This window comes from Geospiza fortis, unplaced genomic scaffold (assembly GCF_000277835.1).
Source record: "Geospiza fortis unplaced genomic scaffold, GeoFor_1.0 scaffold275, whole genome shotgun sequence".
In the NCBI taxonomy this organism is placed as follows: Eukaryota; Metazoa; Chordata; class Aves; order Passeriformes; family Thraupidae; genus Geospiza; species Geospiza fortis.
In genome coordinates this window covers 2,156,461-2,178,933 of record NW_005054341.1, presented here as the reverse complement: position 1 = coordinate 2,178,933, position 22,473 = coordinate 2,156,461, and the positions used below count along the sequence as shown (strand labels likewise).

The following is a 22,473-nucleotide window of genomic DNA, read 5'->3' as shown; positions in this document are numbered from 1 at the left end:
CTTGCTGGCTTCCACCATGGTGGGCAAGAGGCACATGTTGAGCTCGGGCCGTGGAGGACGAATATTGCTTTTCCCCCCTATTAATTTCAAATTTTCACGACATGGAAAATAAGGTCCAAGAGACACTGTAGTGTAAGTTCAGATAAAATAGGGATATATTAAAAAGGTCAATATTTGACATCAGCAAGGAACAGGACAGAGAAATAACAGTGTAAGAGAACTTCAAAAGACAATCACTGAAATACCTACTTGGGATATTACTGTGGTGGTATGTACAATGATTGTGCTGTAGAAATGGAACCAGAGTATGTAGGAAATCATGAGGACTTAAAAGTACAAGCTCCTTGAGGACATCTACAAACAAAAAGTTGTTTTTGCTATTACAAAATTGTTATTTCTTAACAGCAAACAGTTCAACTTAAGGTTCATACATTTGCAAACTCTCTCTCGTATCCCTTCTGCCATGTGTGCGACACCCCTGACTCCATCCCAACTCCCTTCACCTCTGCCCTGGGAGAGACCCTGCTCAGTGCTGCAGCAACCACCAGGCAGGGGCCAGCCTGGACAGGGAGAACCTCTGCACCATTACCCTCTTTGCTTCTTCTTTAACAGAGCAGGTGTGATGCCTGGAAAAGGGCAACCAGCAGCAGTCAGGAGGACAACGAGAAAATACTCAAAATAGGGGGAAATGCATACACATCACACACAAAAAAGGGTTCTGGACATGGTTAGGCCTTTACCAGCAATCCATTAAATAATATTAAAAAAGTCTAAACTAGAAAAAACCTGGGCCTTTCTGAAATAGCTCTGCTAATGCAAGAGAGGCATTTGTATGTACTATCTGTGTCTACACTTTAAAAAGCAAATCCATTCCCCTCTACAAGCTATTTATGCTTTAGTTCCACTATTGCACTTCACAGTACTGAATCATAAAAATGAACAGGAAAAGCTGTTTCTCAGAATAACTTGGTCTCCACGCTCCCTTCTGAGGGCAGCTTTAGTTCATGTTTGAATTTCAATGTCAGATTTGGGATTTGACTCTAAACTCAGCGACACCTGAGCTACTCCTCAGTCATGCCCCTTATCAGGTGGCAAATCAGTCTCACAAAGTGACCTGTGGCTTTCTGTGCCCCCAGCCTGCAGGCCTTGACTGAGCACAGGAATATCCAAAGCCAGCTGCCAAACCCAGAGCTGTGTGAGCAGGATCAGAGGCACTGACAGTGCCACACCAACCATCCCCACCTCCACTGGCAGAGCCCTTGTGCAAGTGGCATTTCCAGCTCACAGCAGGGCCTGTGCAGGACAGGTCTGCAGGGCCAGGACTTACCAATGCAGGCATTTCTCAGCTCAGGAGGGCTGTAGGAATTGAGCAGAGTCAAGAGCTTATGGGCAAATTCAATCCTCTCCTGCCACTGAATGAGAGCTTGCTTCACATCTGCAATGCAAACATCCCAGGAGGCTGCTTAGCTCATGGCTCAAAAGCTTGTTAGAAAAAGCACAGAATTTTACTGCTGAGGAGTCTCTTTTTCCTCTACCATGGTCTTAATCTATCTAGGAATTTGTTAAACCTCACTGGCCTACTGCTGTTAAATTGATGAAATCTAGTTTAGTTTTAAGTCAGTAATTGAGTAAGTAACAATTTAATATCCATTAACAGACACATATTCTACTGTACAGCAAGTTTTAAAAAACAACAAGAAAAGCCACTAGGGGTTGGGTGAGGAAAATGAATTTAGAAACAAGAGTTATAATCAAACCTTTTCTTTGCAGATAGGGCCGTGTGGATTTCAGAACCGAGAGGAAAATGGACAGAAGCTCCACCAGGTCTCCAGTCACGTGGCAAGCTGTGGCCTCGTGGTACATCATGTGCAACGTGTTAAAGGACTGGGAAGAAGAAGAAAAAAAATGCCAGAACTTTATGTTGCCAAACTAAGGTACTTGTCAGTATTCCTCTTTTTATCCTGCAGATAGATTTACATTTATTTTATGCTCAAACAAGGTATTTTATACTCAAAAAATATAAGGTGTTGGATATAATCACAAAGTTCTTCATTTGTTTTCCAGGTAAAAGGTTTGTGTTACCAGCTCAAAATAATTACCAAGTTTTCACACCTTTATCTACAACCCAGGGAACAAAGTGCCATTTGAGACCCAGTATTTTTATATCCCTGTAATCCCAAACTGCCTTAGCCAGCAGACAAAGTGATACAGGAGGTGCACAGACATATGAATTTGGGAAAAAAAAGGTAGGATTAAGATGGATGCCAGTCATTTTTCAAAATGCTGCTGAAGGATATATGGCTGTACATCAGATGAATTACTTCTCCTTTTATACCTTGTGGGTATCTGTGATTTATAGAAATATTGGGAAGGAAAAGCAACTCATTTCCGAGCTGCAAAAATCCCAGCACAGGATGTAAGAGCAGATATTTCATCTGCTGGGGTATTTGAAAGATAAAGGAACAGCAGCCTCAGCCCCTAGAATGCAAACCCTTGCCAGGCCCTTTCCATATTACAGTGAGAACAAAAGACACACAGTCACCCTGAAGTGGGAAACTTTCCTGGATGTGACAACTCCTTCATGCAGTTTTTTGTCTCCAGGCGAAACACTTCCAGCCAACAAGGGACAATAAAAGGCCTGCTAACCTCAAGCTGAAAAGTAGCATCAATTATAAATTTAATTTAATTTCTAGCAATGCTTTTACACAGGATAAATTCATTTTATATTACACACTCTTCACAAACTTAATTATCCATTGTTAGCATGGATGAGGGCTAACTAAGCTAAACCAAATTCTTTTTATACATGTCTGTGTATGTACCTTGATCTACTGATATTTCATGTATGGATAACCTTACAGCCCAGTTCCTGACCTTTGACACCCAGTTTACTGGATGGAGATATTTTCATAACAAAAAGGAACAGATATGCTGGAGTAATTAACTACAATTAATTAATCTATAGCCTTATATTTGTAACAAGCTCCTGAAAACTCAATTTTCAAATAGCACTGCACTGTTTCTGTAATTCCAGCTCTTTCTACCACACTTTTTGTAATAGAAAATGCAAACCAGTGACATAAAAAGAGTTAAAAGAATTTTTTATAGAAACCATATAAAAATGGGACTGGAATCAACCTGAAAGCATCATCCAGTCCAGCCACATGGCTGAAGGCACACTAAACATCCTTGACAGATGTTTGCTCCAAGTCCTTCTGACAACTTCCAGTTGTGCTGGCTGCCCTCTCCTGCAGCAAAACCCCATTCCAAAATCCCATTTTCTGCACAGCCACAATTACCTCTGAGCCACTTGTCTTGCACCATGGATTTTCCCAGTTTAATATCTCTCCTGAATACACCATCCTACAGGTGCCAAGAATGAATCTTGCTTTTATGCTTTCTCCAACACATGAAGATTTTTATTCTTGTTCCCAAAGGGGTCCTGCCCCTGACACTGCCAGTGCTTTCCATGATCACAGGTTCTCATCCATCACCTCCCCCATGGAGTGCTGAATGGAATCCAGGCTGTCCCACCCACCAGGACATGTGGATGTGCGGAGTGAAACTGGAGCAGGGCCTGACATCCCAACTGCATCTATGTCAGAGGTGCATGATTTCAGTTTTTCCATTCAATTTTGAAATAACTCTGGCCTGGTCTCATGGACCAAAAATCCATTTACAACAATTAGATGTGCTCCAGAAATGCATTTTAGGTTCATTTCCAACAGAAGGTTTTTGTGTTTCAGACCACTCCTTGCAAATAAAAGGCACAACAGGTAGGAAAGAAAAGGAGAACTGCCTCAAAGGAGGGTCAGAAATATCAACCACAGCTGCAGCTGAGCATCCTTTAAGTTATTTCTGGTTTTAACCTGTAGCCTTAACACTTCTTAACTACTAACAACTGTGTGACTGCACTCAGCCATTCATTCCCAATTACCTGTAATAAAAGGAATGACACCAAAAAAGCATAAATTTATTCCTCTCAGCATAATCTGCTGGTGGTTTTCCCTCTGTCCTGAGAAGCAGACAAACAACTTCCTGATCTTTTTAGTACTAAAAAGAAATCTTATTAAAGCTGACAGGGGAAGCACCAGGGTGAGATGTTTGCAATAATTAAATAACAAAGTTATTACCTCAGTCATCAGAATCAATCCTCTATTGAACACAACGAGAAGTCTGTCTTCATCAGATTCTAATAATATTCTGAAGGCACTAGGAAAAAAATCCAAACATTGAGAACACTGAAAATCTCATCCCAAGCTTAAAATTGTTATCCTCATACTGTATTTTGGAAAATAATCACAAAAGAACAAAGAAACCCCAAAATAACATAATTCTCCTCCTCATTCCCCCCCCCCCCTTTTTAATTTAAAAATGCCTCTGCCATCAACCTCCTTTATGTTATGGGAAGTAATTTATATATAACCTTTACAGAAATATTTCCTATACAACCCCTGCAAAAATGTGGAAAATTATGTTCTTGGAAAGACAGAAGTTTATGCTTCTTAAATGATACATTTAAATAGATTCAGTCAAGCATATGTTTGGCCTTTTAAATGTCTGAAAACATTTTTATCAGAATATTTTATGCTTACAGCAGAACAGAAAGGAAAGCATTATGCTAATGAATGGTTCCTTTCACCACAAAGATGATTTGGGACAAGGTGGCTGTGACAGGTCAGTGCCAGGTGAGTGCAGGAGCCCCTCCAGGTACCACAGCCTGTCCTTTCCAGCAGGCTTTCAGTGCACCAAGAGCTCCATGTAAAACCCCAGCCCTGACCTACATGCACAGCAATTTATAGCTCTGCTGAGAATGCCCAAGCAGCACTTTCAGCTGCGCCTCCTCAGAGCAGAAATGAAACACTCTTTGAAGACACGATACAATAAAACTGTCCCACAGGCACAATTCCTACATCACATTTCTGCTCCAAAGTAACAAGTGCCCACAGCAGCAGCTGGAACCACAGCTCTGCTCCTGGGGGAGGCTGGGGAGGGAATTCCAGCTGGGCTGTGGGTGAGCAAGGGCTGTCTGTACCTTATGAGAGTTGTCCAACAAGAGCGTCCGTCCAAGCAGCGCAGGTAACAGCTGATGGTGGTTTTCTTAAATTGCTTTATGTCCTCGATCTCCTCCTCTCTCATGTCTGGCCTCTGAGCTACAAACAGCTGCATGAGGTTAAACAGCTCTTCTACTGCCTAAAACACACAGAAATCCTTGGTTAGAGTCGGCTCTCTCACTGTGGTACGGTTCAGGCTTTCTGCCCAAGTTATAAAATGAGATGTTCTGATGCCTCCTAAGAGCACAGCTCACTGTTGCACGTATGTGCACATAATGACACGTGTCACATTTATATGTACAAGGCAATCTGAAATCCCCATCCCTGGCACCAACCATTCAGAAAGCTGCTTGCGCCAAACCCTGCTGCAGCCCCATATGCCTGGCAAACACCAAACACAGGGGAGTAACCCAGGTCCCCTGCCAGACAAACTGACACTTCTGAGGGGAGATGCCAACGAGGAGAGCAGGGACTGTCAGATGTACAATTTCCCTGTGAGCTGATCTAGGCAGAAGTTCAATATGGAAGATTCCCTGCATCCTCCTCCTCTTCACAGTGACGGGAAGCTTTGTATTCCTTGTGTCCCTGCACACCCCAAAGGATCCCAAAGCAATATTCACAGTGTAATCATGCACACCCAGGCCTGCTGTCTCTCCAGCCCCTGCAGGCCTGTTGTTTGAGCATCACACACAGCCTGCTTCACCCAGCACCTGCTCTCTGCTGGTGTCCCCGTGTGTCACTGACAGCACAACTCCCAGCTCTGCCAAAGGTACCTGGCTGTTCCCAAGGGGAGCACCAGGCTGTCCTCCCCCTGTCCTACAGGCCAAGTCTTGGCCCTATTCCAGAAGCTGAAAGCAAAGAAGAAACTGGGAATTCCTCCACCTTTGTTATAATGCAACCTCCTTCCTAGAGACCACCATCAAAGCTTTTCCTTGTTTCTTATGACTGGGCTGGAATACTGAACAGTGGAAACACCCAGAAAACAACAACTGCTCTGCAGTGCTACACAGCAAGGAGAACCCAAACCAACCCCTGTGACTGTTTACAGGGGTCTGAGGATGAGGAAAGAGACGAGGATCTGACTCCATGTTTCAGAAGGCTTGATTTATTACTTTATTATATATATTCTATTAAAACTATACTAAAAGAATAGAAGAAAGGATTTCATCAGAAGGCTGGCTAAGAAGAGAAAAAGAAGGAATGATAACAAAAACTTGTGTCTCGGACAGAGAGTCTGAGCCAGCTGACTGAGATTGGCCATTAATTAGAAACAACCACATGAGACCAATTACAGAGGCACCTGTTGCATTCCACAGCAGCAGATAATCAATGTTTACATTTTGTTCTTGAGGCCTCTCAGCTTCTCAGGAGGAAAAATCCTAAGGGAAGGATTTTTCATAAAATATGTCTGTGACAACCCCTCCCAAAGATCTACTGGATCTAAAGACAGGAATGACTTCCACCAGGAAACCCACACGAACACTTTCACCACCGGGCGTGTTAAGCTCCAAGAGACACCAGGTGAGAGGGGACATGGGAACGAGGGGCTGGCACATGGTGGCATTGGTCACTTACCCCTGGGTACTGGCTGGCGTGCGGGGTGAGGTTCTTGAAGGCCCACTGGATGTTCTGGTGGGAGGCCAGCTGGCGGGTGAAGGCGGGCGACTGCTCGCAGCAGAGGCGCAGGATGCCGTAGTAGGCGGGCAGCATGCCGCGGTTGAAGAGCACCACGTCCTGGTCGTCGTGGTCGGCCAGGATGTAGTTGAAGGCGATGTTCTTGGTCACCACGGGGTTCTGCACGATCAGGCGCACGTTCTCGGGACAGTCCACGCACACGTTGTACCAGAAGGACAGTAGGGCCTGCTTGTTGTGGTTGGTGGCGATGGCCGGCTCCGAGAGCTTCGGCTGGAAGAGGTTCCACAAGTCCATGAAGTACGTGGAGAACATGAGCTTCTCGGTTTTGGAGATCAAGCAGTAGGTCATGAAACTGAAGTAGGGCACCAGCTTGGTGGTGCCGTGCACGGCGGCGTCCACGTAGAGCTTGGCCCGTGAGAGCAGGCCCAGGAGCACGTTGTAGACCTGGTGCAGGACTACAGTGGTGTCGGGGCTGAGGGGCAGGTCCCGTGTGGGGATGTGCAAGGAGCGCGTCGAGCGGAACATCTGACGGAAGGAATTGCTCGGAATAAGCGACACCAAGAGATAGGCTGCAGCTTCAAATAGAAACAGATTTGTTACACCTTTGACAGTGACATACCTGCTTAACAGCCATGCAAACAGCAATTCAACTGCACCCCCTGCTCCATGTACACATTTCAAACATTTTACACAAGCTGGTATTACTGTATTCACACTAGAAAGAGAACCCAAGCGGGTAACAGTAGCACAAAGCACGTTAAAAGTGGTGCTGGGATGTGCCACCTACATCCCTGGCTGCTGCCTGGTTCTCCCTGTGCTAACACAGTGCATCCCACTACAGAATGTGACTCCAGATCCCATCACACAATGCATCCCAGAGGTTTTCCATGACTGAAGCTGTCCATTGCTCAATCAAGAGGTCATTAAATCTTCAGAGATGTTTACAACTGGAGCCTGTTGCAAAGCTGTACCTCCAGTTTTCCCATCTCCCTCAGCCACAGAAACGTGTTAAGGTCAGTGGCCTGTAGTGTGGAGCCTCCTTGGTTAAAAAAATGGACACAGGGAAGGCTGAAAATGTTCTCTGGCAATGTGACAGTGTGATTCCCAGCAGGACAAACCAGAGAGCCAGGATACCCTGGAATATGGGAGAAAGCAGCTTCTCCTTAATCCACAAGTTCAAAGGACTCAGCTGGGGATTCTTGTGGAAGAACAACATGTACTCCTCCCACCTATTGCACAGCCATGTGATGGACAGAATGGAAAACCTCTGGAATTACCCTTTCTCCTTCTTTAGGTTTGCCTGGACCTTGCAGATTAACCACTTAAAATAAAGAGCCTACCAATGTATCATTCAAGGTACCAAAGGAAAACACAGCTTTTTCATAAAAACCAGTAACACCTCCACCACTGTTATCCCAAAATTTTAAAACCCAGCAATTCTACAACAACTAGAAAAGGAAGAAAAGACAAACACAGGAGCACGCAACTCACTGCAAGAGGTGACAATCTTTCTCCAATTAAAATCCACTTACAAGTTCTCACTCGAGGGTAGTTGTGTGCCAGGAGGAAACGCTCCACCCAGTTCTCCATGTTCTGCAGGACCCAGCTGTGAGCCAGCTTGTTGCGAGGGGTTTGCACGGCCAGCCAGTCCAGGCACTGCGAGGGGTTGTACTCAATCACCTACAGCAGAGGGGGAAATCAAAAGGAATACATTAATCCTCCTACTATGCACTGACTGTATTAGAAACCCCTAAAATCACTCTCAACATTTCTTTTTAAAATCACTTAGGGCTATCAAAGCACTTGCAAGACTGAGCTGCTCTGCACACAAAGAGAACCTTATTAAATTTCACTGGTTTGTGCTTCTGAACCTTGTTCAGAGTTTTGAAAGTTCAGCCTAAGCCCAGGAAATTACTCTGCCTATTCTTTCTGTATATTATGAGATATTTAGGAGTTGAAATACTAAGCACTAAGATGGAACAACCTTGTCTTTATAGACAAGTATTTTTTAAAAATATCTAACACAAAGCCTTAACACTGAATCAGTATAAGTTACATCAAAAGAAAATAAATGGTATGCAAAGATGTTCATACAGCTTCATGCTGAGGGTAACTACTGCATTTTTTACTGAATATACAATTTCAAGGAATAAATTAATCCAGGAGTTTCCAAAGGCAATGAATGCTGTTGTGCAAACCTTGAGAGAATAAGGAGAAAACAAAGCTTCCTGAGCTTTTCTGCCTCTGTGTAGCTGGAAATCTGTTGACATGAGGCCAATAAATATTGTTTGTTTTTCTGTTAGTTTTTAAAAACTACTTTCTTTCTACCTCAAGGCCCAGGTGCCCAGACAAGAAGTTTTACTCTAAGGAACCAGAGGTAGTAACTGGGTTGCTGAAGCTGTTCTCAGTTCCCCTACTCCACCTGAAGAATATGAGCAGCTGACACGACCATAACTCTGCTTATAAAATTTTAATCTCATTTTAAAAATAAACACCTTAAGAACAATCTCCTCCCTTTACTTAGAAATGACAAATTGCTCTGTCAGGTTTCCTGGGTAATGGCTGGAGGGAATGTCCAAGAAAGATACAATCATTTCTCAGTGTCTGCAGAGCTCAATCACTTTTAATGACTTCCACAAGCTGGAGAGGCTGTAAAAGCAGATTCTACACTCCAAGCCTGTGCAGCCACTGCTGGCTCTCACATCCCTGCCTGCACAATTTATATTCCTGGACCTGTGTCACCAGCTGGGTGTCACTGTGGCCCTTGAGATGTGCAGTTTGAACTCCCCTTAGCTGAGGTGCAGCAGCTACAGCTCATCCATCACATCACTTGTGATCCTGCAGCTGCTCCTGACCACAGGAAACCCTTTGGAACAGCAATCCATGTCCCTCCCACACTGCTCCAGCCCCATTTTTAAAGGGAATTAATGGGAATGAGCTGGTCCTCAGCAGTCCCCAGGCTGGCCATGCTGTTCTCAGCCAGGAATGAAGACACTGAACAGTACTGGGAGCTCAGAGAGCAGCAGGTGAACAGAAACCTTTAGTGGCTCATCTGTGGCTCAGATAAAGGAATTCATCCCTGTGCCCATTTGGTTTAAAAGTCTCTCTCATTTGGAAACACAAGCAAGGTTGGTCCTGCACACAGCAATTATCCAGCAGACTCAGTCTGGTACTATTTTATGCATTAAAAGTGTTAATGGACATTTTACAGAGAATCAAAATGTCAAATGAACACTCAAGGAATCTGTACATAAAGGCCAAAAACCCACAACCAAATGATGGGTGTTGAAACATTTTACAGGCCTTGCAAAAGGATAACAGAAAACAATGTGGAACTTGTCTAGAAAAAGCATTCTAGGCTCTTATTATGAATCAATTAATTTCTCATTAAACTAAAATTTGAAATTAAACTGGAAGAGCCATTAAGTTACAATAGAACTTTTTAAATGTCTGTTGCTGTTTATTCAGAAGAGGAATGATAATTAAAAAATCATGGACTGATGCAGGAAGGATGACAGCAAAATGCAAGAGAGACATAAAAGAACCAACAAGAGAAAGACAATTTAGCTTCTGTTTTATTTTACATATTGTACCTCCCATATCCTCTGCAGAATGTAAGAAGCAAAGGGTGCATTCCTGGAGGTCCACCAGCAAATTCCATGAGCATGGTGAGCAATTTGAAAAAAGGATTGGCTGCCTGTAATGCAGAAAAGGGAAAAATACCCAATTTCATCTATTTAATTTCATCCACCTTTTTTTAAGAGTATTTTTAAAAAATCCCAATGTCTGTAAGATTTCTACAAACTTCAGACACGAACATTTAGAATACTTTAATCCCTTACTATTTAACCTATACATAATCCATATATAGCTATAAATTAATCCACTGGTTACAGTCAGTGCAAAGCAACAGGATCATATGAGACAGGCTCAGTCTAGGAGAACTTACAGGAAATAGATATATGTATTTATTTATAGGAAATATAGACATTATTCTGGAAAAATGAAAGAATCAAGCTGATCATTGTTTAAGACTTCACCCATTTATCCTGGTTTATATCACCAGCTCAGATAAGTTATAATTTTTATGTATTTAAATAACATGGAATATGGATCCTGGGAAGTTTATCCAAAAGCATCTCATTTTGAGGTTTTACACTGCCAAGACTCATCCAGCTTTTAACAACATTTCAACGAAGTGGTTACAACTATAATTATGTATTTTGCATCTGGAATCCATTTGGAATTCTCAGTATTTCTGTTATTACCAGGGCAGGAATTTACTCTGAATGAGAAATGTGTTTGCCAGCACAGAACTGCAAAACAGTGCCCCAAATCTTGAAGAGTCTGATAATAAGTAATTATCTCCACTTATTTTTGCACACAATACTTCAATGTTACCAGCTTTTTGAAAGAAATTCATATGGGTGGAGAATCTAGAAATGTTATTTGATTTGAATAAAACTTTCATCCCAAGTGGCACAGCAAATTTCTGTTTTACAAAACTTCACAAACAGTGCAGTTAGACTTCATTCAATGGCACAAAAACTTCCATCTTCCATGCAAGACTTTTGATGAGCAAAGGATTATTTCTGTGGTTTAAACAGGGAAATTATGACTACAGACTATTTACTGGACAGGTGCTGTGTTTACATACCTCAGGAGTCAGCTTTGCTATAGATGTGAACAGCATGGACACAATCTTGAAAAGAAAACACACAAAACTCATTAGATTTGTGTTTATTCAGTTAAAATAACACCAATTACCCCATGAGACTGATTAGAGGAGATCTCAAAGAGCAGCTCCAGGGCCCTGTACTCACGTGCTCTGCCAGGCGATTGTTGTAGCGGCACAGACTGAAAATGAGGTTGCAGGATTGCCTGATGTTGATCCCATCACGGATATGTTGGAATAAAAAAGGGAAACCCTGCAAGAAACAAGCAGATACAGCTCACTGCCTACAGCTACCCAGCACAGAGGGCTTGGGAGGCTACAGCAGTCATTCTTAACTTGATTACCTTTCCTCCTGTCAGTGCTGCCATGTCGTTTTGGGACAAGGTCAAATGTCTAAAATACAAAAGAAAATGATCATTTTCTTTTACTTCAGCCATGATTATGGTTAGGGAGACACTCAGGACTGAGTGTTAGTTCATATTCTTCAGTATCACAACATACAAGAGACAATAAAGGTGTTGGTGTAAAACTGAACAACAACAAAAAAAACTGTACTTGACTGAGATAAAGAAAGAAAACCAAATGTGGCCAAGTGAATGTGTTCAAGTATTTAACCCATGTCTTTAATTTGGTCAACAATGACAGTCCCTTTTTAAGTGATTAAAAATATAATGGGCTCATATACAAGCTTATTTATGCTGGTAAAAAAGCCCACAACAAAACCCTCAGACAAACCCATAAAATCTCTGACTCCTTTCTGAACTATAAATTCTAAACTGATTTTGTTTTTTCAGGAGCTCTTGCCTTTCTGAGCGAGACTGTTCCACCAGAAGAGCAATCAGGGCAATCATCTTTTCAAGAGCAGCAGGCCTGTATTTCTCTTCTGCTAAAGAAAGGATATCTTCCTCTTCCTCCTCTTCCTCCCCTTCTTCCTCAGAAAGCACTTCCACCTGGGGCTGAGGAAAAACCACAGAACTTCAGTGTGGACATTCTGTGCCTTCATTTCAAAGGCCTTTGCATTACCCTGCCCTTTATAGCAAACAACTTCATCAACTTGCATGAACCAAGCCAGGTAAGTACCTGATCAACTGACTCTCACATTGAAACGTTCATTTTGCACAAGCAAAATTCTGTTTACAAATGCAAGAGGTAGGCTGGCTGAAGATATGGTCTATTTAACAAAAAGAGCAGGTAAATTTAAGAACCTAAGTTGTACAACAGAAGTAAGCAATCAATTGTTAATAGCATTATCATTAGTATGAAATTAAGGGCAACTTTATTGCTTTTACTCAGTGCCTATTTCTATATTAAAGAATAACAGGCAACTCAACATATTTTTTTTTAAATATTATATTCATTCAAACATTGAAAAAAATTGTGGAAGTGAAGCAATTTTAATGTAACAGCTGAAGGATGATTCAAGATACAGCAGTAATGATCACAGATGTACAAGAGGCAAGATTAGCTCCTGTTATCTAAAATACTCCAACTTACATTCTCAGGCCCCTTGGTTCCCATGTAGAAGTGGACCATTGTGGATATGGCTTGCAGAGAGAGCAAGAACTGGCTCTGAAAAACGCAGGGATGGGATTACTTGAAAATCCATTTGTGCCCAGCCAGCAGCACCTGCCCAAAGCCAGGGCTGTACCCACCTCCTCCTCTCCCATTTTGGCAAACTCGTAGAGGAAGGCGAAGTACTCGGTGAGGTGCTTGCTGTGGGGCTTGACGCCGTGCTCCATGATGGACAGCAGCGTCTTGACGAAGCGCGTCACGCACGAGCGGCTCCCAATGTCCTCCACGGGCCCGTCCATGTCATCAGAGCTGCAGCAACGACAGCCAGCGTGGCCATGGCACACACAGCACACAGCACAGAGCCATCCTGAGCCCGTGCAAACAGAGCATTCACCAGAACTCCTGCTCTCAGGTCCCTCACCCCTTATCCGCAGCCTGGGTAACACCCAGCCCAACCCGAGGGAGCAACAGGCACTTGAAATGCTCAAGAGTTTATCAAATTGGTGTTGTGAATCAAGATGCTGCTCAGGAAAAGAACTCTCAGAACAACAGTACTGGGGATCTCCTACTTAAAATCATCCTCTTGATCTGCTTGTTGAATTTAATGGGACTGCAGTTATAGCTATGGAACCAAGGCAAGGCACCTTCCTGAACACAAGAGCACCATCCACCTTCAGCCTCAGACACTCTGAGCATTAACTCTGCATCATATATGGTCGTTTTCCAGCTCAAAATCCCACCTCTAAAATGGAAAGTACAGATCTGCTTTTCACTAGATTCATGCAGCTACTTCATGAGAACTTCAGCCTCAGACATCTGCTCAAGGTTGGACCTCGTCACTGAACAAAGCCAAATCACAGACACAAGTAAGGCTTCCAAAACAAATTCAATTCTGCTTTTTGCCATGAAAATTGTATCTTCATGTCCTGAATTTTGATATGGCAGCATAGTTATTACAAAGTCTGCCATTTCCGCTCTGGGGAAAATTTATTATCACAATCACAACTTTAACACAAGAGGTGAAAGAAAAACCACTTTTTTTCTTCTCATCATGTATTAAATAGAGTTTAAGTGTTTCATAATTGGAGATAAAGTGGCAGTTTTCTTGATGATAAGCAGACAAAGGAGAATCCAAGAGGGTTCTTCCTCCTCTTTGACAAAACCTGTGATTTAGTTATAGGATTAACCTCTGATCTCCAAACTCTTTTACAGGATGTAGAAATAAAAACTTCCACCTTTGTGCCTCCAGATCCAATTCACAGAAGGATTCTCAAGTCTGAGCAGTGAGATTTACACTTGCAGTGTCCAAGTGATAGGAAAAACAAAGACCATGCTGAAAACCTACTCTAAGGGAGCAAATGTTTCAAACCATGTGACACTGCCCTTTGCAAGCCTACTGGTATTTTAAATAAATCCGAGCAGTTTGGGCAGAATAACGAAGAACAATTAGCACTATTTCAGCTTTCCATGGCTGTTTGGAGTGACTGATCAATAAAAGCAGCTGCAGCAATGACCAGAAGTTGGCAGGGGGTTTATTTTACCAGTCTTCCATTCCTGGCTGCAGATACAGGTGAGCATGCACTGGCCTCAGCCTCTGGATCACGTGGATACACAAGCGCTGGAACATCTGCAAGCAGAGAAGGGAGTGAGCTGCACACCCTCAGTCCTTCACAAAAAGGGCAATGTGTCACTCCTAAGCAAAGAATATTCTGTCCCCAATCCCACTGCCAGCTCCTCACAGGTTCAAAGTTTGAAAGACAAAGCTGAGACTGAATTTTAACAAAAGAGCCAAACCTGGTTTTTATGAACAGATCTCATGGAGGAACCCTAAACCCAGCCTTTAATATTGTGTGTACTGAAACATGACTCTACTTTTTTCCTTTTATCTTTACTGTCATACATTTGGATATTTTTGGCAAGATGTTTTTTAATTTTGCTGCTGGCTCATAGGAATTCACGCAAAAATTTGAAGGAAATTCCTTCCAGTAATTTCTATTATGTAAAGCATTAATGAGGAGAAGACCTTGCCTAAGACTTTGCATAGAGTCTTCCCATGAAATATATTCTTTTACTGATGCATTGCATCAAAAAACTATGCATGGGTCTGCATGGAAATATCACTTTAATAGCCAGAAATCCAACTGAAGAGTTCAGGTGACATAAAGTAACTGTTAAGAGTTTATACCTGAACAACTTGTAAAGAAGTACACTTGTAAGTGACACTATTAATAGTTGGATTTGTGAATGACCAAATGCTACAAATATAGGGTTTGGGTTTTTTTAAGTATTTCCAGAAAAGGGTATTAACAAAGCTTTGTAGCATAATACTGTAAAATTACCTCTACTCACAAAAATTTACTACAGAAGTTTCAAACTGGAGCTTTGAGGAGTACTGAATGTAAACAGTTTGATTTTTTTTTTGTTTTCTGATGGTGGAGCTTGATGAACTACTGTTGAATTAATTCAGAAAAAAACCCTTTTTTTTAATGTAAAGGGTTCAGATTTGTAGAGATCAAGAGGCATCTCTAAAAACCTTAATTTGCATCTACTGTGATTTAGTGATGCTGCCTGTACAGCTGTGCTGGGGTTGTTTCAAACAGTACCACTCCCATGGCCAAACACCTCCAGACACTTCAGGTATTCACTGAAACTGGCAGAATCACAGCCACCAGAACTGGCTGTTTCTGCTCACGGCTCAAGCTGTCACCTGACTTGGAAAGGAACTTTTTTCTTACCTGCCTCACAATCTGATTGGGACACTTTATTAGAATCTGCATTGGCCACCAATCATCATCAGCCATACGATCCAAAAACCACTGCAGAAGATACATACTGTGTTAGTTTTGTTCCACACTTGCTCTAGTCCAATCTTCTTTTTTGCATGATAATAAAGTCTGAAGAGAAATCGATGTTACTATTATTAAGGAATAGGCAAGTTTTAATCCAAGGGAAATCTAAAATGTCTTCTGTGCATGAAGGAATAAAGAAATAAAGATCAATAGCAGTAAACAGCAATATAAATTTATATCTGGTATCTTCTTATCCCTGTGCTCTGCATGCCATTAGAAAATTACCTGGAAGAACACACTTATCCTGCAAAGTGATGTCAACAGCATAAAAACTATGCTTACAAAAAAGCATAACCTGAAGAATCTTGTAGAAGAGTGACAGGATTAAACAGAGCTTCCCAAGTTAGATCTCTTTTGCATTTTAACATGTGGAAAAGCCTCACGGCCTCCAGAGACCCAAAAAGTACAAAACTAACAGAGAATGACTCATTCCAAGTCAGACTCAGCAAATAACACAGCTCAGTCTTCTCACTCCAGAATTTAGTTTGAGTCACAAGGAAAGACAATTTTAAAATGAAGAATCAATGCTCTTACTTTAAACTGTACTTGAGTATTCTTTACTACATTAAATGTAACATTAAACATCTCAGGACTACACCCCACTGAGACAACTGTACACCCCAATACTGAATGTCACACAATTTATCAACTTTGAATGAATTTATAAAAGCATCATGGATTTAACTCCCTGCTACTGAATAAAGTCTAAGGCAGGACATAGTCTATGCTAGGTTTCTTGCACATTTAAATTATCACAGAAACACTCAAAACTTTTCTTCAGTATCTCAAAATTGCTTTCAACAAGACCACAGCAAATTCTTTGTCTTTCCATGTCTCTTGTGTGAATTAATTTAAGCAGGTCACACAAGTCACTATGTAAAAATTAATCAAATAAAGAGTTTGTGACACTGGCTCTCTCTTATTCCAGTGACAAAATGATTTTGGCCTGTGGTCTCAACAGAGGTTTCTGCAAATAAAAGTTAAGTCACTCCCCAGGATCTGCAGTTATCAGAGAGGATGAATTTCATCTCACAGAGCACAAATATACCAAATACAGCAGTTCATAGTCCAAAATATTCCAGGGATACGAACCTCCAGGAAAGTTAAACAATATATAGAAAGTTGGTTTGTACTTTGCTGAGTTCCTAAGTCACTTACTTCACAAGCTGCCTGACTGTTATTAAACTGTTTTGTTAACAGTTCAATCCACTGAAGCATTGTAGGCTGTAAAAAGAAATACAGGAAAAACTGTAACTTCAAATAATGAATTTCAGCATCATCTTTACACATTTCTAAATGGTTCAGTAAAGCATCACATCTTAAGAATTATAAACAATAAACATTTTATGAATTATTAATACATTGCACCTACAGATAATACCAGTCCATACATTTTTACATACACATTATATTCCATTGTGCAGTGCTCACTATAAATGTGGTAAATGACACTCTAAACATTAACTTTGCATCCTATATAGTAATTTTACAGCTCAAAATCCCAGTTTTGAAATGGAAAGTACAGATTTGCTTTTCACTAAATTCATGCAGCTACTTAAGGAGAATTTACAAGTAAATGGAATACCTTTTCCTTTGAATGAATAAATGTCTCTAGTACAAAGGAAGTGCTTAACTGGAAAAAAAAATGGAACCATTAATTTAGAATGCATGGATTAAAATGTCAACAAGGAAACAGTTAAGAGAAGATGAGATTCTTTGGAAATCCTTACCTTTGCTGTCATCAGAGAAACCGCTTTTGGATCTGGTAGTGTACTTGGGATGCTACTACACAACTGCCACATAAACCTAGAGTCAGTAATTTTATTTGTTAATTAAAATAAACAATGATAATCTGCAAGAAGAAAAGAAGCATTAATATTACATTTTTAAAGAAAAACTTACCCAAAATATGTATGTTCAAAAATGTTCTTGTCTTGAAGGAACTGCATGTTATCGTGCCATATCCACTGAAGAAAAAATGCTACCATCAGATACAAGAAAGCAGTTTACTTCATTACTTAAGCATGATTTTAAAGGTATTTAAATGATTCCAAGGCTAAAAGCCACAAAGTTTTTCTGCATGAAAAACTCTTTCTGAAAGCACTTTCCTTAGTTTAAAGAATTGGTTCAAAGCTGTTTCATTCATACTACAGTGAGTATTGGTTGTGCCTGCCATGGGACTGCAGAACAGAGCTTCAAATCTTCTCTTTCTGTGGCCTCATTTTTACAACTTAATTATTCAGAGTTTTGGGCTAAAATTTTGAGAACAACAAGTTTAAAAAGAATCACAGCTAAAGTCTAACCCAAAGCTTGATGAGCTCTGAGAACTTCTGACAAATTCCTGAAAAGTAAGATTTGAATCTCCATTATTAAACCAGAACAGGATTTCTGCAAGTCCCCTGTTCCTCTCTCTAAAGTGATGTTTTTGATCACATCAATTCATAGATTTTCACAGCAATACAGTTTAAGCATTTAGCTCTGATAAAAATCTATTAATATTTTTAAGACCAAGAAGGATAAAAGCATGATGTGATTTGCTGGCCTAGGAATGAAAATACATTTTCAATTAAGAACCTAAAATGTGGCAGATGCTGAAGCAACACTTCTGGCCAGAGGGAGCAGGGACATTAAATTTCCCAGGTGGCAAAAAGGGATTTATCCCATATACAGGACAGAATGAGAAAACATCTAAAATTCACATAAAATGTAAATCCTAATTCCCTTCCTATCCCATGACCATCTCCTAAGGCAGACAGCAAAATGAAAGGGCTGCCACCTTAGTGCTTTAAATTATTTTTGCTTTCCTATGTTTATTCAGATTTCTGATGTGTTTAGGGCCTCCTAGAGTGTTTTAAAATTGGTGTTAAAACAAATCAACTTGTACCTCCAGCAATTCTGATGAAACATCAAATTTGTAGTCTTTGCCATTTTCCTCCTCTGGCTCCATCCGTTTATAAAACAGCATGTAAGCACTGTGTGTCTTGGAGAAAAAAACATCTGTATAATTTTTGCTTTGAGAGAGAAATCATGAAATCAGAAATATAATCACACAACAAGGGTTTGGAAGAGAAATACCTTTTCAAAGGAGAAGTCCATAAACTTATCAGTAACAGAATCGTAAGTTTTTGTCTGTCAAGAAGAAAGCAAAACCATTAATTACAAGTTTTTAATGCTTTAGTTTCTAACAGTTTGTGATAGTTCACCTGCACATTTATTTCAGATATTTATGAGGGTTGCTGACAATTTAGTTCTCGCTCAAAGCAATCTTGGTTTTTTTTTTCCTTCTCTGGCCTATTCTGAATTTTCAAAGTTACTATGCAACACTCTGCCTCCCTCCCAAGCAATTTCCTGGCTCATCCATCTCACTGACACCTCTTCTTTAGAGGCATCTAAAGGTATTTTATCTATGTGCCAAACAAAGGAACTTTTTGGTTTTATTTCAGCTTATTGTCTTTCCCAGACAAGAGAAGTTGTCTTATGCCCAGGACTGCTTTAGTAAGATACTGTGTTATCCATAATGTCCTTTATATCCTGTACACAGCTATAAATAATGATCAATTCAGGCACAACCTGAGAACATTTGAGTGTTGTTTGTATTAATAATATGTAAAAATATTCCAAGTGATGTCACAGGCAGTGACACAAGGCATAGGCAAAGATCAGAATGCCCTTTTTTTTTCCTAGAATACATCTAAGCTTGAAGTAATGACTCTTTCATCAATGGTCTGAGCTAAGCAGCCACCCCAAGCAAGGATTCCTAAATTAGCTGACTTTTTTATACCTGAATAATTGGTATGATAAAAAGCTGATTCCTAAATCAGCTTCAGACTCACTTTCTTATACCTGAATAAATGGTATGATAAAAACCAGATTTAGCACAGAAATACCTCTTGTTTGGAGAGACACTTCACTAATTAACTTTGCTTCATTAGTAATACCTGCACTGCACTTCTGACAGCTTCCTTTGAAAGGCTCATACAAAGACCTGGCTTGTAAGAGGCTGTAACAGACACTGGAAGAGTTGAACATGACAAAAATTCAGGTGACAACTTACAGTCATTTCTCCACCAAAGCATTCAGAAGCAAGCTGGGCAGAGTCAAAGGGTTTAACTTCAGCATCATTGAAAAGGTACCTGCAAGGCAGGAAGAGGCTTTGAAACAACTGCTGCTCATCTCCAGGGGCAAATAAAGCCTTGTGAGCACTTCCAAAGATTCCTCCGATTGAAATATTCCTATTCATTTCTAATGTCTTGTTTAGATCCCAGCAAATGAAAATCTGGTCCCAAAGTGACTTCCTTCCAATAACACCAAACAAGGAGGCACCTCTGGGATCCCCACTGGAGCAGGGATTAGGTCAGGAGCTGCTTCTGCTCCAGAAATGCTCTGGAGAACAGGAAGAGAGGAAACCTTGTCTCCCACGCCAGGGCTCCAGTGAGAAATGGAGATAGCACATCCAAAACCAGCAGGCACAGAGTTCCCTGCTCTCTTCTGTCTCCCTCCTCCTTCCCATGCCCATGTCCCTCCCCTTCCCCAAATTCTCCAGCCAGAAATGTAGCTGGATCCTCACCCAAGGTACCAAGCAGATTTCAGGAAGGACAATCCAGGAAATCTTTTGTGCTGCAATAATTCCCATCTAGTCCCACCAGGAAGAAATTCCTGGCTGTGCTGAGGCCAGCACAGCATTCCCTGCCACCCCTGTGTTTGAGGGACCACAAAACACTCCTGGCTACTGATCTGCAGGCCAATAAATCAATATGCTTACAACTAGCAAATTCCAACATCCTGTGCTTTCTAGAGGAGCCTACAGGATGTATCCCCTATGTAACTGCACCTAACAAAGCCAACAAGCCTTAGTTATTAAAATATGGAAACAGAAATGGCACAGCTCACCACTTGTTGTTTTTGTAAGCATGAGGATTGACAATGTCCCTGATAAAACTGTAGTAATGGCCCCCATCTGCTGTTCCTGTGTGAACTGTCACACCAATCAGGTCATACTCATAACTCTCAGTTTCCTTCAGATATCCACCATCTTCCTTAAAACCTGAAAGAATTCAACACCATATTTAGTCAGTTATTTCCTAACACCCAAACTTCAACATTAGCAACAAACTGGATGCAATTATTTGCAATTCCTCTCATGCTTTATGAAAAAAATATAAGATTAATTCAAATTAAAAAATATTTGAAACCAAAAATTGGCCATTTTTCTTATGTGAAACAGCGTGTGACCTTGGGAATATAGGTCGATTAAAGTTATGTTGGATTTTACTTGCTTCTGCTCTCTATACAGGAAGTGAATGCACAAATAAATACACAGTGTATAACACAGACAACCAAAGCTTGCTGAATCCATTTGAAGAGCAAACCTTCTTTCCTGTCGTTTTTTCCCATGAGGAAATCTTCAGTGTAGGGTGTCATGTCCAGACGTAAAGGGAATGAAAAATGGGTGTTGACTTTCTCCTTCATCATGGTCACCATATTAAATGTGTATCTCATGGTGTTGAAGCTTAAGATGCGAGGTAGTTTCTTAAAACATGCCCTGGAGGATCACAAACATGATTTACAAAAGCTTAGGAGGGTGAAGTGGATATTCACAGAGATTTTAAACATTTATTTCACGTGTAACACTGGAGACCTGTTGCTAAGACATAAATATAAAATTCAGTGCCCAGAGCAGGGCAGACTGAGTGGCAGCAGGAAGGTCAAATTTAGCCCATTAAACAATTCTGTTTAGGCTGTCATTGTACCTTGGAAGAAACACAAATTTACTCATATGGCAGGAACCAGCTTTCTAAAATAGTATCATAAAATAAGCCATGAATGAATTCAACAATGCAAATCCCCTCGCTGCAGGGAGTTACCATCTTCCAAAAGACAGAGGCAGAACATCTGCATAAAATCTCATCAAATCTGCAATAATGATTTTCAAGTAAGTTACTCTCTCACCCATGTCATTTAAAACAAGCAGGTTTTCCAACTCTAACAAAGAAATATCTTAGCTGCAGTATTAAGACAACATAAAATTTTCATTTACTTTCTCTTTATAAGCAGACTTTGCAAAACATGGAAACATTTTTAAAGCTACAAATTTTAATTAAGAAATTCAGGGTGACATGAAACCTAAGCAATTATCCTGCATAATGAGTAACCAACTATCTCTGAAAGCACTTAGTATTTTAACCCAGGACTAATGTTTCCAAAGGTACTAATTTCTGGTTTTTTTTTAATTAAAAAAGGTCATGAACATTTTCCTGCATCTTTTGCTAAGATACTTTGGGTTCTCTGCTTTGGAAATTTGATTTCCTTCTAATTTCTGGTTTGCACAGGGATCCTTACAGGCCTACATGATATAAACTGAATTGAAGAGCAGTCCTGTTCCACCTGAAGGATTACTGTTATTCCAAATGGAATTCCAGGGATTTATTAAAAAAGAACCATTAGGATTATTTCTTTCTCCCTGGCCACACCTTTTCTCAGCCCGCACTTTCTTCCCACAGTGAGAACACGTGTACATGTTGTCACCTTCCAAGGTGTCTTTAATAGTTACTTCATCAAGAGACTCCTACATGGAAAAAACAAACAAAAAAGGAGGTTATCTTGGATATTTATATCTTGTGCCTGCTTTCCAAACCCCTACCCTTTCAATCTTACTTGGAGTTTAATTAACATTTCCATAAGTTATGAAAATAAAGCCCCAAATTTTTTTACAGAAGAGCACAAACCTGAACTAAGAGAAGAGCTTGAC

At 40.7% G+C, this 22,473-nt stretch overlaps 1 protein-coding gene across 1 annotated transcript in view; it reads right to left on the bottom strand.

The window, feature by feature from the left end:
* USP34 (ubiquitin specific peptidase 34) overlaps positions 1–22,473 on the bottom strand; it is a 101,029-nt gene that overhangs the window by 6,098 nt on the left and 72,458 nt on the right. Inside the window, 28 exon segments of the mRNA XM_031058274.1 lie at positions 1–125; positions 250–354; positions 1,328–1,435; positions 1,758–1,884; positions 4,134–4,212; positions 5,036–5,193; positions 6,630–7,264; positions 8,222–8,369; positions 10,283–10,320; positions 10,323–10,386; positions 11,347–11,391; positions 11,513–11,617; positions 11,709–11,757; positions 12,169–12,320; positions 12,859–12,933; positions 13,017–13,185; positions 14,418–14,503; positions 15,612–15,692; positions 16,818–16,949; positions 17,311–17,358; positions 17,456–17,531; positions 17,628–17,692; positions 18,610–18,705; positions 18,801–18,854; positions 19,780–19,858; positions 20,616–20,769; positions 21,095–21,267; positions 22,196–22,290. Of these exon segments, the coding sequence (XP_030914134.1) occupies positions 1–125; positions 250–354; positions 1,328–1,435; positions 1,758–1,884; positions 4,134–4,212; positions 5,036–5,193; positions 6,630–7,264; positions 8,222–8,369; positions 10,283–10,320; positions 10,323–10,386; positions 11,347–11,391; positions 11,513–11,617; positions 11,709–11,757; positions 12,169–12,320; positions 12,859–12,933; positions 13,017–13,185; positions 14,418–14,503; positions 15,612–15,692; positions 16,818–16,949; positions 17,311–17,358; positions 17,456–17,531; positions 17,628–17,692; positions 18,610–18,705; positions 18,801–18,854; positions 19,780–19,858; positions 20,616–20,769; positions 21,095–21,267; positions 22,196–22,290 (3,321 nt within the window).